Source organism: Rhinopithecus bieti, unplaced genomic scaffold (assembly GCF_001698545.2).
Source record: "Rhinopithecus bieti isolate Rb0 unplaced genomic scaffold, ASM169854v2 scaffold_28542, whole genome shotgun sequence".
Taxonomy (NCBI): domain Eukaryota; kingdom Metazoa; phylum Chordata; class Mammalia; order Primates; family Cercopithecidae; genus Rhinopithecus; species Rhinopithecus bieti.
The window spans coordinates 134402-149850 of NW_016812506.1; the positions used below are offsets into that span (position 1 = coordinate 134402).

The 15449-nt window shown below is 38.2% G+C and overlaps 1 protein-coding gene across 1 annotated transcript in view; it reads left to right on the top strand.

Moving 5' to 3' along the window:
* Positions 1–15449, top strand: part of ADGRG6 (adhesion G protein-coupled receptor G6) — a 147844-nt gene that overhangs the window by 121894 nt on the left and 10501 nt on the right. The window contains 1 exon segment of the mRNA XM_017896413.1: positions 2423–2706. Within this exon segment, the coding sequence (XP_017751902.1) occupies positions 2423–2706 (284 nt within the window).

A 15449-nucleotide genomic window follows, 5' to 3' on the forward strand; every position in this document is an offset into this window, starting at 1 on the left:
AACTTTTTGTGATGAGTAGATATCCTTTGTTTCCTGAAATTTAGCATTAGTTAATTTCCATGGCAATAACAGGGCTTTCATTTTAAAAGGTTAATGTTTATTCGCATGACTGCCGAAGTCTCTGCTACACCACAGATTAATTCAGTTGAATGCCCTGAAATGTTTGAGACACTTTTTCGTATTAACATTGTACTCTGTCATATGGAAGAATTGAGAAAATACCTAAGACACTGTTTTTTTAGCCTCGGAAGACCCATTCTATTTCAGAAGATTTCATAACATTCTCACCTCCTCAAACCCACCCACATCTTCAAGAGAGTTAAATAGTAGTATCAGACAGAGAGTGAATGATGCAATGCCAACGGGAATGTTATGTAGAAATTTAGAGAATGGAGAGATCAGCAAGTTGTTAAAGAATTTTGAGATCATTGAGATTATGATTTTTGTATTGTTCAGTTTGGGCAGTTACTGCTCTCATATTTTATTAATCCACCATGGGTACTCAAATATATGTTGATTGAAAAAATTACCGAATGAATAAAGAGCCTATTTCTGAAATGAGACCCACAGTGCCACGTATCTGTGCACATTTCATGGATGGATAACATTTACAACAGCTGGGCGCAGTGGCTCACCCCTATAATCCCAGCACTTTAGGAGGCCCACCTGGGTGGATCACATGAGGTCAGAAGTTCGAGACCAGCCTGGCCAACATGGCAAAATCCCATCTTTACTAAAAATACAAAAATTAACTGGGCATGGTGTTACACACCTGTAATCCCAGCTACTACTTGGGAGGCTAAAGCAGGAGAATCATTTGAATCTGGGAGGCAAAAGTTGCAGTGAACTGAGATCATGCCATGCACTCCAGCCTGGGTGACAGAGTGAGATTCCATCTTAAAAACAAACAAACCCACTTACATCACTTTTCCAATCTCTGTCCCATTCCTTCACAGTCTTCCCTTCTCATATATTTGTAAAGTGGCACTCGAAAGACCCCACAAGAACTAGGGAAAAATAATGGGGTTAGGTCAGGAATTCCAGAATTTTAGAAGAACTTCTATGTGTAAAAGAAACGTTAGCTCTAGGGACAATCTGTATTGTTTCAGGGACATTTATAACAACATACATTAAAAGTAGAAATCAATAAATAATTTCTAAATAAGAGAATTTAGAAGTATGTTCATCAACTCATTCAGAACTTTAAAGTACCATTTAGTAAACTGCTATACCATTAGGAAATTTCATTTGTTGATAATTTACTGTATGCAAGAATCATGTTAGTTTCTAGAATTCAAAGATGTGCAGGACAGCTTTTGCCTTTGTGGAGATTATGTTCCAACGTGGAAGACATGGCCCAGAATAATAACCATTTGTGCTAGAACTTCAAGATGAATTACTAGAATTTCAAGATGAATATAATTGCTTTAAATCATTTATCCAATTTTCGAAGTGTCTTAAGAATTTCCATAGACTTGATTAGGCACTAGGACATCTGCAAATTGTATTATTTGACAACTTTGCATATAGTACAGTTTTAAAATTTCTTTCATCTACTATCCAGTCTATATATTCTAAGTATCAAGTATCTTCTTCTCCATATCACTGGGATGTTTTGTAATCATTGTAAGCTATGTAATTGTGCATGACAAGCATCTGTATATTAATCTCAATTATAATAAGGTCTTGCCTCACCTACAGCAATGATATTAATAGTAATTATTTTACCACAGTAACAAACTCACAACTAGTTGTGACTTAAGTGAGTAGTTTACTCTGCACATGACAAGAAACACGGTGGTGGCAATCACTGGTATTGATTTTGTGGCTAAAAATGTCAGGGCCAACAACTCTGCAGGTGGCTTGACCACTCTGTCATTGGACAGAAGATGCTGGCTGCAGCTCCATAGCTCACTTGCACGTTTGAAGCAGGAAGAAGGAATAAGGGCCTTGCCAGTTGAGTCTACCAGTAATAGCTCTCCCAAAAATCCTTTGGCAGACTTCTACTTCCATATCACTTTATAAAACGATGTCATACAGCCACTCCTTAAATACAAAGGAGACCAAAATGAGTTTTAAATTTCCCATTCTTAGTGTACAGGCACCCAAGAGAAAAGGAGGTTAGACATGGCTTGGAGCAAGTCAACCAAGGTGTTTTCATATCAATTCAGAATTCAGGAAGCCACCTTGTCTTCTTTGTAATATTGGCTTACCTAGATAGTAAGACAATGGCCATCCAAAAACAAATGAACAAAAGACCTATGAAGAGATTGAATAAGAAACTGAGGTCCAAGGAAGTAAAGTGACTTTCTAAAGGCATTTGAGAGGAAAATCTGCAGTAGCCCAAACTAAGCTGAGAAAAGTCTTAGGTAAACAGGACATGGTAATACATCTTTTTACTTTCTCATTTTTTCTTTCTAAGCTGTTGGATTCAGGATCCAGTCATATTTTATGTGACCTGTGCTGGATATTTTGGAGTCATGTTTTTTCTGAACATTGCCATGTTCATTGTGGTAATGGTGCAGATCTGTGGGAGGAATGGCAAGAGAAGCAACCGGACCCTGAGAGAAGAAGTGTTAAGGAACCTGCGCAGTGTGGTTAGCTTGACCTTTCTGTTGGGCATGACGTGGGGTTTTGCATTCTTTGCCTGGGGCCCCTTAAATATCCCCTTCATGTACCTCTTCTCCATCTTCAATTCATTACAAGGTAAGATAAATTATACATGAATAGTCTCTGCTTTCTAATTTTGTCATATTAGCAAGCAGCTTCACTTTTGGGCAGATGCCATGTTAAGTTTCTGTGTCACTATTTCAAGTGCTGAATATAGTTCCAGGTGCAGTGTGGTCACTTGTTAAAAGGGTCTTGAATAGATAAATGAGGTAGAATGTTAGTTCTGCCTTTTTATCAGTGATATATCCCAAGCACCTAGAACACTGTACCTGGCAGACAGTAGGTACTCCATAAATGCATATTATTTCATGAATGAATATGGAGCAAGGGAAGTATCTAGCTGAGAACTGAACAGGGAGTTTAAAGGGATGCACAGACAAGTTACCTTCTTCACAGTTTTGCTGAATGTTGGTACTCTTTATAGATCCTTGTCCCCTGTAGATTTACCGTTGATGGCCAGAAGAAATTTTAGAGTCTATGTAAGAACAGTAGCAGTTCACCTTGATTTTTGGTTCCTTTGATTTCAGAATAAATACCAATACTGTAGTTTAGAAACTTTTATCTTTTTATGATATATGTTGAACTTTTCACAGTTAGTTCAACAATTCAACAAACATTTGTCAATGATCTGCTTTGCATAAAAATATTGGGCTTCCTTCAAAGAGCTTGCAGTCATACGTCTTATTCCATAATACATACCATAGTGTACTCTATAATAAATTTAACTTTTAAGCTTAAGTGAATATAAATTGTCTTTTTAGATCATTAAATGGCATTCTTTAAGATTTTGTGAATATACCCTGTACTGTTGATGAAATGCCTTAATGTGCAGAAGCACTATGAGGCCAACACTCCAAAAGAAATTAGAATGCTTGGAATGTTTCTGAGTAGAGCAGTGCAAATGGCTTGACTGAAGCTATTGGTCTTGCAGTTGTAGATGTCTGGGGAAGAAATTGCTGAATATATCTGAGCTGGGGTGGAAAGCAGATTTGTATTACTCACCAAATGAGGTGCCAAGGTGGGTACTCCCTGCAGATGTGTTTTAAGAAAGTCTGTACTTACCTGCAGGGGAGAGTTGGTTACTGCGTATCTCCCATACTCTTCCACTCTCCTGTGAAGTGCAAAAAATAATTGTTACATGGTAGGTGCTTAATGATTGGTGAATTAATGGATTGCTAGATGGTGAAAGAGACTTTGAGGATGGCCTAATCCAATCTGAGATGCCTCTGGCATAAATATGTATTAACTAGTTCAGCAAATTTTATTCAGGTTCATTGTCTTATAACAAAGGAAATATGCAGACTCGCTATCTTTAGTCAATAGAATAATAAGCCTCAAGTGCAACTCCAAAAATTGGAAAATGAGTATGTAGCATATAAATACATCTTTATTGGGATCTAGCTCTAAAAAGTAAGTATTCCTCTGTTTACTCTCTTCTATAATATACAACATAAAAGTGCCTAAATAAATATTGACAAAAATATCCATTAACATTAGAAATTCCATGGTTTTATATTTCAGGATTGTACATAAAAGGCACATTGATCTGCCAGCCCAACCTTGGTTTTGCTTTTAGAATTTCCTGGCAGTTTCAGTAACCTTCAGCAGCTATAGTTGTCTGTTCAGCTCTGTTTCCATTAATGAGAATTGGGATGTTTTATTTTTCCCAGCATGGGTCCCCTGTCAGGAGGGAAAAATGTTGTAAACCATCATCAACTCAGTGTTCTTCATAAATCATTGACTTTTAAGACTAATTTTAAACCATATAAATTCAGAACAGATTTCAACACATTTAATTATATTAAAACACCTCCCAGAAAGAAAATTTAAATTAAAAGGCAATGATGCAGAGCACATGAGTCTACCAACAATTGCTTGCTACCCAGGCTTGTGCCAAAACTTCTTAGGATACTATGGAAATGTACTTAATGGTTTTTATTGTTGAGTCATTTTCAGAACCTTCCAAGAGAGCCTTTGTTGTTAGAAGTATATACTTTGTTAAAAGAAGCTTGTAGAATTCAGACAGCTTAAAGAAATGATTCAGTGAATGCAAAATGAACTCAGTAAGGAGGCAAACTACATTTTATCTAATTTTTTCTCTTTTTGATATTTGTCGTTCCAGCAAAAATCATGATGTGGTCCCTCTGCCTCATGGAATTTATATTCTAGTATGGGAGACAGGTTAATTAAATATATTGCTCTATAAAAATTACCATGTGACATTGAGAACATTTTACAAAAAAAAACATGATATCTAAGCTGCAATCAGGAGGATCGATAGGAATTAACTAGGTGAAAGATGAGAGTAAGAGTAGGAAGAAGAATATTTGAGATACTGGGCATTTCATGTGCAAAAAATTTGCTGTAGTTGGTGATGACAATGTATATTCAATGTATATTCAAGGTATTAAAAGGAAATTCATACATCCTGAGAACACCAAAAGGGCAGGATAGTGACAAAGCAGAGAGGCACAACAGAGAGGCAAGGACTAGACCAGGAGGCTCTGTATTTCAATCTTTACAAACATAATAGGAAGCCTTTGAAAGGTGGAGTGACATGTGGGGTGATATGATTCGATGTGCACTTTGTAAAGATAAAGCTGGACATAATGTAGTGAATGGGTTAGAGTTGCCCAGTAGTGTCTGTAGGCAGAGCAGTTAGGAGGAGACTCTCATAATGTTTGGGGAAAAGGTGGTCCAGTATTTTAGACTGTGGTGGGGATGGGAGAGCTAGAGAGATGTGCACAGAGCCAAGGGAAATTTAGGAAGCATGCTGCTACAAAATACTCATCATTGATTTGCTCATTAAACTCTTATTTTTCTAGAATGATTAGAGTAAGGAGTCTTCTTGTTAATACAATATTATAGTTAATGGATGCCTGTCATAATATTTAACAATGGCTAAAGCTTTAGAATGCAGAGCAACATCCTGAAAGCTAAAACTATGCTAAACATATTTTAGTCCCTCTTAGATTTAGCTTGCAGGGGAGCACCTTAAAGTCAGCAGGGTCACCATGTAATGTTATGGAGGCGGGATGTGTGGGAGCAAGTGTTTGAGCTGGGTCTGTTGTGGTGTCAGGGCATGTATTAATTCGTTTTCACACTGCTGATTAACACATACCAGAGACTGGGCAATTTACAAAAGAAAGAACTTTAATTGGACTTACAGTTCCACATGGCTGGGGAAGCCTCACAATCATGGCGGAAAGCAAGGAGGAGCAAATCGCATCTTATGTAGATGGCAGTAGGCAAAGAGAGAGTTTGTGCAGAAAAACTCCAATTTTTAAACACATTAGATCTTGTGAGACTCATTTACTATCAGGAGAACAGCCCAGGAAAGACTTGCCCCCATAATTCAATCACCTCCCACTAGGTTCCTCCCATGATGCTTGGGAATTGTGGGAGTTACAATTCAAGATGAGATTTTGGTGGGGACACAGCCAAACCATATTATTGCACCTCTGGCCCCTCCCAGATCTCATGTCCTCACATTTCAAAACCAATCATGCCTTCCCAACAGTCCACCAAAGTCTTAACTCATTTCAGCATTAACTCCAAGTCCACGGTCCTACATCTCATCTGAGACAAGGCAAGTCCCTTCCACCTGTAAGCCTGTAAAATCAAAAGCAAGTTAATTACTTCCTAGATACAGTGGGGGTACAGGCATTGAGTAAATACTGCCATTCCAATGGGAGAAATTGGCCAAAAGAAAGGGGCTACAGGTCCACTGCAAGTCCAAAATCCAGCAGGGCAGTCAAATCTTAAGGTTCCAAAACGATCTCCTTCAACTCCCTGTCTCACATCTGGGTCACACTGATGCAAGAGGTGGGTTCCCATGGTCTTGGGCAGCTCCATCATCATGGCTTTGCAGGGTATAGCCTCCCTCACAGCTGCTTTCACAAGCTGACATTGAGTGTCTGCAGCTTTTCCACACACACAGTGCAAGCTGTCAGTGGATCTACCGTTCTGGGATCTGGAAGATGGTGGCCCTCTTCTCACAGCTCCACTAGGTGGCACCCCAGTAGGGACTCTGTGTGGGGCTCTGACCCCACATTTCCCTCTGTACTGCCCTAGCAGAGGTTCTCCATGAGGTCCTCACCCCTGCAGCAAACTTTTGCATGGGCATCCAGGCGTTTCATCTTCTGAAATCTAGGCAGAGGTTCCCAAACCTCAATTCTTCACTTCTGTGCACCCACAGGCTCAACACCACATGGACGCTGCCAAGGCTTGGGGCTTCCACCCTCTGAAACAACAGCCTGAGCTGTACCTTGGACTCTTTTAGTGGCGGCTGGCTCAGCTGGGACCCAGGGCACCAAGTCGCTAGACTGTACACAGCATGGGGACCCTGAGCCTGGCCCACGAAACCACTTTTTCCTCCTAGGCCTCCAGGCCTGTGATGGGAAGGGCTGCTGCAAAGATCTCTGACATGATCTGGAGACATTTTCACCATTATCTTGATGTTTAACATTTGGCTACTCATTACTTATGCAAATTTCTGCAGCTGGCTTGAATTTCACCTCAGAAAATGGCATTATCTTTTCTATAGCATTGTCAGGCTGCAAATTTTCCACTTATTTTCTCTGTTTCCCTTTTGAAACTGAATAGTTTTAATAGCACTCAAGTCACCTGTTGAATGTTTTGCTGCTTAGAAATTTCTTCTGCAAGATACCCTACATCATCTCTCTCAAGTTCAAAGTTCCACAAATCTCTAGGGCAGGAGCAAAATGCCACCAGACTCTTTGCTAAAACATAACAAGAGACACCTTTGCCCCAGTTCTCAACCGGTTCCTCTTCTCCATCTGAGACCACCTCAGCCTTGACCTTATTGTCCATACCACTATCAACATTTTTGTCAAAGCCATTAAAGTAAGTCTCTAGGAAGTTTCAAACTTTCCCACATTTTCCTGTCTTCTTCTGAGCCCTCCAAACGGTTCCAACCTCTGCCTGTTACCCAGTTCCCAAGTTGCTTCCACATTTTTGGGTGTGTTTTCAGCAGCACCATACTTCTGGTACCAATTTACTAGATTAGTCTGTTTTCACACTGCTGATAAACACATACCCGAAACTGGGCCATTTACAAAAGAAAGAGGTTTAATTGCACTTACAGTTCCATGTGGCTGGGGAAGCTTCACAATCATGGCAGAGGACAAAAAGGAGCAAGTCACATCTTGTGTGGATGACAGCAGGCAAAGAGAGAGCTTGTAAAGAAAACTCCCATTTTAAAATCATCAGATCTTATGAGACTCATTCACTATCATAAGAATAGCCCAGGAAAAACCTGCCCCTATAATTTAATCACCTCCTACTGGGTTCCTCCTGTGATGTGTGAGAATTGTGAGAGTTACAGTTCAAGATGAGATTTGGGTGGGGACACAGCCAAACCATATCAGGGCACATACATTACTTTTGATAGATTTCTTGTCATATTTATGTCTTCAAAACTTTGACTCAAGCATGTTAAAAAATCCATTTAATCTTTCGGATTCTTGGAAATATATGAAAGGGTATGTATAAACACATATACATGTGTAATTATATGGGTACTCACATAAATTGGAAGAGTCTACATATAAAATTTTATATATGCTTTATTTTCATTTTTATGTTTTATATTTTATTTCTAGCATGTATTTTATTTTATGTATACTTATAACTGTATAATTTAATTGCCAAAATTATGTTAAATGGGTATCAGAAAATTGTTACTATCTGTTTGATTATAAAAATTTTACCTACTTAAATAAGCAAATGATGTCATAAATTGAATCAAGGCTGAAACCAAATTTATTATTTTCTAATTATCCACACGATAATACTTTGGTCTTTTAATTTTACCAACAGTATTAGTCAGTTTTCACATTGCTATAAAGAACTTCCTTGAGACTGGGTAATTTATAAAGGAAAGAGGTTTAATTGACTCACAGTTCCACGTGGCTGGGGAGGCCTCAGGAAACTTACAATCATGGCAGAAGGGGGAGCAGGCACATCTTATGCATGGCAGCAGGCAAGAGAAAGCGTGTGAAGGAGGAACTGCCAAACACTTATAAAACCATTAAATTTCATGAGAACTCACTCATTATCACAAGAACAGCATGGGGGAAACATCCCCATGATCCAGTCATCTCCCATCAGTTCCCTCCGTTGACATTTGGGGATTATGAGGATTACAATTCAAGATGAGATTTGGGTGAGAACACAGAGCCAAACCATACCACCTACTTAATTTGATTAAGTTACAGAGTAAGCATTTTGTTGATTTTTTTTCCTGCAAAAATTAAAAGATAAATGTACCTTCTCTTAACATACTTGAATTACACATCTGTCTGCTTTTGCTATTTTTGCTGTTTTCCAGGGTAAAACAGGCATATCACTGTATTAAAATTTTTAATTTTTTCTAAAGAACACAAGCAGAAAATTTTGTGGTACACAAATTGCTATGCAGCAGAGAATATTCTATTTCCATTCAAAAAAGAGCTATTACTAACTATACATTAAATGAGTAGAGGAAAATTTAATCTCTTACCCTTATTTAGCATAAGTAATTTAGAGAAATGCATATTATTATTGTTGTATTGGTAAACTAAGAAAACCAAGTCAAAGTATGAGATGAAATATGCTAAATGTCAATGAAGTGTTGCTTGCCACTGGAGGCTGAGGTTAGGGGCCTCACGAAAGTTGAGCTGTTACATAATCACATGTATAATACACATATTGAATTGGTGCCAAGGTAAAGAGATGACCCACCAATTCAGTCCCTCACAAGTGAAACATCAGGTTGGCTGAGACATTACATGCTGCAAGGAAATAAATTACTCACCCTTTGGCAGGGCATTTTGTGCCACAGAGAAATAATTTTCTAAAGGGCACCTTGGTAGTATGAAAGGAGGATTTAAGAAGTTTCCAGAGAAAGCCATAAACCCTTCAAGATCCCCAGCCACATAGCCAGTTGACTGTGTCTGTGTGACAAATGAAAACAGAAGCTGTTTAACGATTTGGACACAGGCTACTCAGGAGCTCAGAGGTCACCTAGACTAATATGGTCAAAAATCAGTGGTACCTAGAGTGTGTGGCTACTTCCCAAATATCTGCTATAACTAGTTTTTAACCAATTTTTCCCATCAAAACTCCAGAACTGATCAGGTACAGTGGCTCACGCCTGTAATGCCAGTGCTTTGGGAGGCCAAGGCAGGAGCGTTTCTTGAGACAAAGAGTTCAAGACCTGCCTGGGCAATTTGGTGATACCCCATCTTTACAAAAATAAAAATAGAAAAACTAGGTGTGGTGGTGTGCCTGTATTCCTAGCTACTCAGGAGGCTGAGGCAAATCGATTGCTTGAGCCCAGAAGTTCAAGGTTACAGTGAGCTATAATCATGTTACTGTACTCCAGCCTGGGCGACAGAGTGAGGCCTTGTCTCAGGGGGAAAAAAAAAAAATGAAAACGAAAACAAAAAACCTGCCAGAGTATGCTATGCTCATGACCTGATTAAAACACCAGTCATTACTACCCACTCTAATGTATCTCACATCCCTGAAGTTATCTATATCTGCAGTCTTCCCTTTAATTGTATTTCTGGATATTTATTATCCAAGGGAAGAAAAAAAGTCAACTTAGAATATTTATCCAGTTTATTGATGATAATTCTGCTGAAAGTGTCAGTGGTCTTTAGTTGCCGAAGAACTCTAAGAGATGAGGACCCAAGGTTGTCTGTTTCCCCCTTCTCTACCTAGATGCTTCAAAGGGACTTTTTAGAACACCAAGTACATTATAATATGCATTGCCTCAAATTTTACTGTATAGTAGTATCCAAGGAAACTGTTTCTAGAAATTCTTTAACTTTTGATGACCAGAAAGATATGAGAGCATCCCTTTGGCTACTCATTTTACATTTGCCCAGAAAGCCATGGATCGTTGTTTGAAACAAGCGAAAGGAATGAGTTCTATGTGGGAGCCAAATTTCTAGCCTAAATATCAAAGTGTATCTTTTTCCCCCTGAATAGTTAAATAGCTCTAACAAGACCAAGGTTAAACACAACTCCATACAATCTACAGTAAACATAATACCAATACTTAGAAATAGATGTATTATTATTTATTTTTCAAACATACTACTTGAATGTGTTCTCTGGTAGATGAAAGGATTAGATATCAAAAGTTAAATTCACTACTTGAGATTTTTCAGAATGTTTCTCACTCCAAGTTTTGAAAACCTTCTTGGCTACTTATTCACCACCTTCCTTCACTATATTTGCTGAACCAGCCTTGGCCCATAAGAGTCTTTCTCTTAGGAGTATTAGACAAGTTGGCATTCGATACATTTTCTGTCCTAACAACCCCCATAGGCCCACTTTCAGCACTTGTGTGTTACTTGCAACACCCTTTCTCCATTACAATTAAAATGTTATTTATTTTAAATGAGGAAATTGCAAATTTTACTGAGAATTAAAACATTTTTAATTCATAATTATAGTTTTCTTTTAAAAAAGGTAAGCATATACCTCTGGTTAATGAAAGATGGAAGTGAAAGGAAGGCAGGGCTAAGGATGGGATGAAAGTTTACGGAGCTGATTAGGAATCTGCTCATTTAACAAGAGTGAAGGTTTTTTTTCTTATTGTACTAGCATAGAATGGATTCTTAAAGAATCAAGGCAGTTACCAAGCTGAAGAAACTAATTCTAAGGAATTTTGGCTTGGATTATCCAGAGTGATAGTTTTCCGGGCTAAAATGCACCAGAAGAGGTCTATCATGAACTCCCTTTTGTGATATATGAAGGTTTCTTGAAACTGGCACTAGCTTTTCAGGATGACGTAAAAGCTTTAATTCTGCGTTCAATCTTTTGGGCCATTTTAGCTTCTATCTTTTATGGGCAATGTTAAACAAAGCTTCAAGTACTATGAAAAGTAAAACCTGATTGTCCTGGTCCCGGTCACATCTTAATGCTCTTTCCAGAAAGCTAGAAGAGCATATACTTCCTAGGTGATATGAAGATTAGCAAAGGGGGAAAAAATGATAGAAAGCAGAGGCCAGGCGTGGTGGCTCATGTGTGTAATTCTAGCACTTTGAGAGGTTGAGGTGTGCGGATCACGAGCTCAGGAGTTTGAGACCAGCCTGGCAAATATGGTGAAGCCTGCCTCTACTAAAAGTACAAAAATCAGCCGGGCATGGTGGCACGCACCTGTAATCCCAGCTACTCAGGAGGTTGAGGCAGGAGAATTGCTTGAACCCAGGAGGCAGAGGTTACAGTGAGCCAAGATCTCACCATTGCACTCCAGCTTGGGCAATAGAGCCAGACTCCATCTTGAAATGAAAGAAGCAGAGATTGAAATGAGAAATCAGACAAATTTTCTTGGTTGTCAACGTAGAACTCCATTAAAGTTTGTGATTTTAGTCCTGCTTCTAACACCGAAATTTAAAATATATTCATTCCTAAGAATTCTAATTCTAATTTGTTTCTCTTATTATCTAATTTTGTTCCATAGCATCACAATTCACAGTGGAAGGTAGAACATTTAAATGACTTCTCCTCTCCAGTGTTTCCAAAAATTATTACGTACCTGTATATTTACAGACATAATGGTTACTTAAAAATAGACAATATCATTTAGTGTTATATAATTATGATATAGGGCAGCACTACAATCTAAAAAACTGTTTTATTAAGTCAGTCTTATCTTAAACATTATCCTCTCTGACTGTGGTTAGCATCTGATTCTCAAAATAATTCACATTTTAGTACCCCAACAAGGCTAAAAAACTGAGTCTGTGACCTGATTCTTTTCTGATATCCTCAAAACACCAGACTTAACTTCTGACTTTTTTTTCCAGGATATATAGCATGCAGAAAAACTACTAGGTGTTACAAAAGAATAATAGAGTAGTAAGGGAAGCAATATTCAGCAATTTTCCTTCTACCCAGAACTAAAATCATTTGCTAAATGTGAGGCCCTCTAATGAATAATACCTGGATTAATGCCTAGGAACAAAAGACCTTCATTGAAGTTTATATTCCCCTCCAGCTCTAAAATGTGTCTCTATTAAACAATTGTTTAAGAATGCACAGTTACCTATATTTCTAGCTGTGTGACAAAAATACCTCTAAGAACAAATTCTGGAAATTCTGACCCTGTTAAAGGAAAATAGAGTAAGCTGAGACAATGTAGACTTCCTTCTCTAGAGCTGCAGCCTCCATCATCTGTAGCCTCTATTTACCTTACCTCAGGCTTCCTTCAGTCCACTCTACTTTGTAACTGCCACACTCTCTTCAAAACTGAAAATAATCTAGTAACCAATTCAAATTATTTACACACTTTTGCTTATTCAAAGTGCTGGTGGTACAAAGTGTGTTTGCTTATTGAAAGGATTTACTATATTGGCAACCTGGCTAGGGAATGTAGTAAGCATGGAAAGGCTTTGAAGAGCAATGAGATTTAGTCACGTAGAGTGTGAGGATGAAATCCTAACCGAGTGATATCTGTTCCTTAATTCCTGTGAAGGAGGATCAGCCTGCAAAGCCTGCTCTGAGGGATTTTGAGTATAGAAGAAAATCTTCCCTTACTCTGAGACTTGTAATGCCCTAGCATAGGCCAGGACAGTGTGCAGCCGGTGCCCTCTCCAGCTCTTCCTCCCCAACCTGGAGCACAGAGACCTTCATGAGATGCTTGTTTGCGTTCTAAATAATTGAAATTGATTTATATTTATTAGAACTTTTCTTTTGTTAAATTAGAGCTTCCCAGCCAGTCACGATGGCTCATGCCTGTAATCCCAGTGCTTTGGGAGGCTGAGGCGGGAGAATCATTTGAGGCCAGGAGTTCTAGAACAGCTTGGGCAACCCATAGCGAAACCCTCATCTCCACAAAACATTAGTTAGATGTGGTGGCACATGCCTGTTGTCCTAGCTACGTAAGAAGTTGAGGCAGGAGGATTGCTTGAGCCCAGGAGTTCAAGGCTGCAGTGAGCTACAGTTGCACCACTGTACTCAAGCCTGGGCAACAGAGTAAGACCCTGTCTCTTAAAAAAAAAAAAAAAAAAAAGAACTTCTCTACCCTATCTAACATTTCAAAGAAATAGATCATTAGGATTTATTTCCTTTACAAATTACTTCATTACCAATAAAGTATTAGTAATAAATTATATAGTAATAAAATCATATTTATATAAATATGTATATAACCATATATTAATATCAAATGACAATAGTAATAAATACAATGCACTATTACTTAGGTCGTTAAGTTCATACCTCTCAGAGGTACCTTATTCATACCTCTCAGAGATCAATGTATTTGAATTTCCCAAGAATTTTTTTTTTTTTTTTTTTTTTTTTTTTTTTTTTGAGATGGAGTTTCATACTGTCACCCAGGGTGGAGTGCAATGGTACTATTTTGGCTCACTGCAACCTTTGCCTTCTGAGTTCAAGCAATTCTCCTGCCATAGCCTCCTAAGTAGCTGGGATTACAAGTGCCAACCACCACATCTGGCTAATTTTTTGTGTTTTTAGTAGAGACAGGGTTTCACTATGTTGGCCAGGCTGGTCTTGAACTCCTGACCTTGTGATCCACCTGCCTCGGCCTCCCAAAGTGTTGGGATTGCAGGTATGAGCCACCACGCCTGGCCCCCAGGAATTTTTTTATGGACTGGTCATCTACTTGAAATCAATGACCAAATGTAGTCAGTACTTTCATAGTGGCATTTTTCTGCAAGTCAAAATATGTAATGATTCTTCAGTAATTTAAATAGGAATTTATAGACAGTACCTATTAAGTATCAGGGCTTGCTAATCACCAAACAACAAGCTAAACCCAGAGGAAAATCAGCCTAGTCATTTTACTGTGATCAGGACCCATCATGTAGAAATTAAGCTCCTTTTCTATAATAATATTTGCTAATAATATAATTTATTCTGAAAACTAAGGGCCACTTTGAATCTTTGTATTAAGAAATAAAACATAACCTTAGACATATTTTGCAAATTTAACTATGCACATCTAAAGAGAGTACTGTTAAGACTTTTCCCCACTTTTTCCATTGTACAAGCTACAATGTAGTTTTCTTGATGAATACTCCATATTCAAAAGGAATGTATAAATTTTAATCATCCCTTAAAAGGACTGTCATAAGTTTTACATTTATGCCGTTCCATACTAGACTCTTTGTTCCATGAATACAAGGATGGTCTACCTTGTTCACCATTGAATCTCCAACTCCTAAAACACAGTGCCTCCTGCTTAGCAGTGCTTAATAAATTGTCACTGAATTAATTACCCTTCCTGAAAACTTGCCTCACTTCCCTACTGAACTTAAGGTTCAGTTCAAGCCCTAGATTCCCTAAAAAGCCCTCCCTTATGTAGATATACTGCTTAATATTTTACTGGGACACAACTTCAGCAACTTATTTGCATGCTTTTCAGAAACTTTTCCATTAAATGTGTTTTCATTTCATTCCTATTACCTCTTAATTTGACTGCTCACTCCTATTTTAACCTCCCCATCTCCAAACACATTTAGCACATTAGAGTATACATGTAAGCATTCAATTAACTCATGTAGACTTCATGGTTGATTGATCTTGATTACCATTCATTCCATCAATAAACACCAAGTTCCTGCATAATTCTTGAAATGGTCAGCACAGCATTGAATACACAAATATCCCTGTTCTCTTGGAGCTTATTATCTGCTAGTAAGAGACCATCAAGCAAAGGAATAAATGAATAAAAGAGGAATTACAAGAATGTCAGATACTGAGGAGTGCTGTGAAAAAAAGTACATATGTGAAAAGGA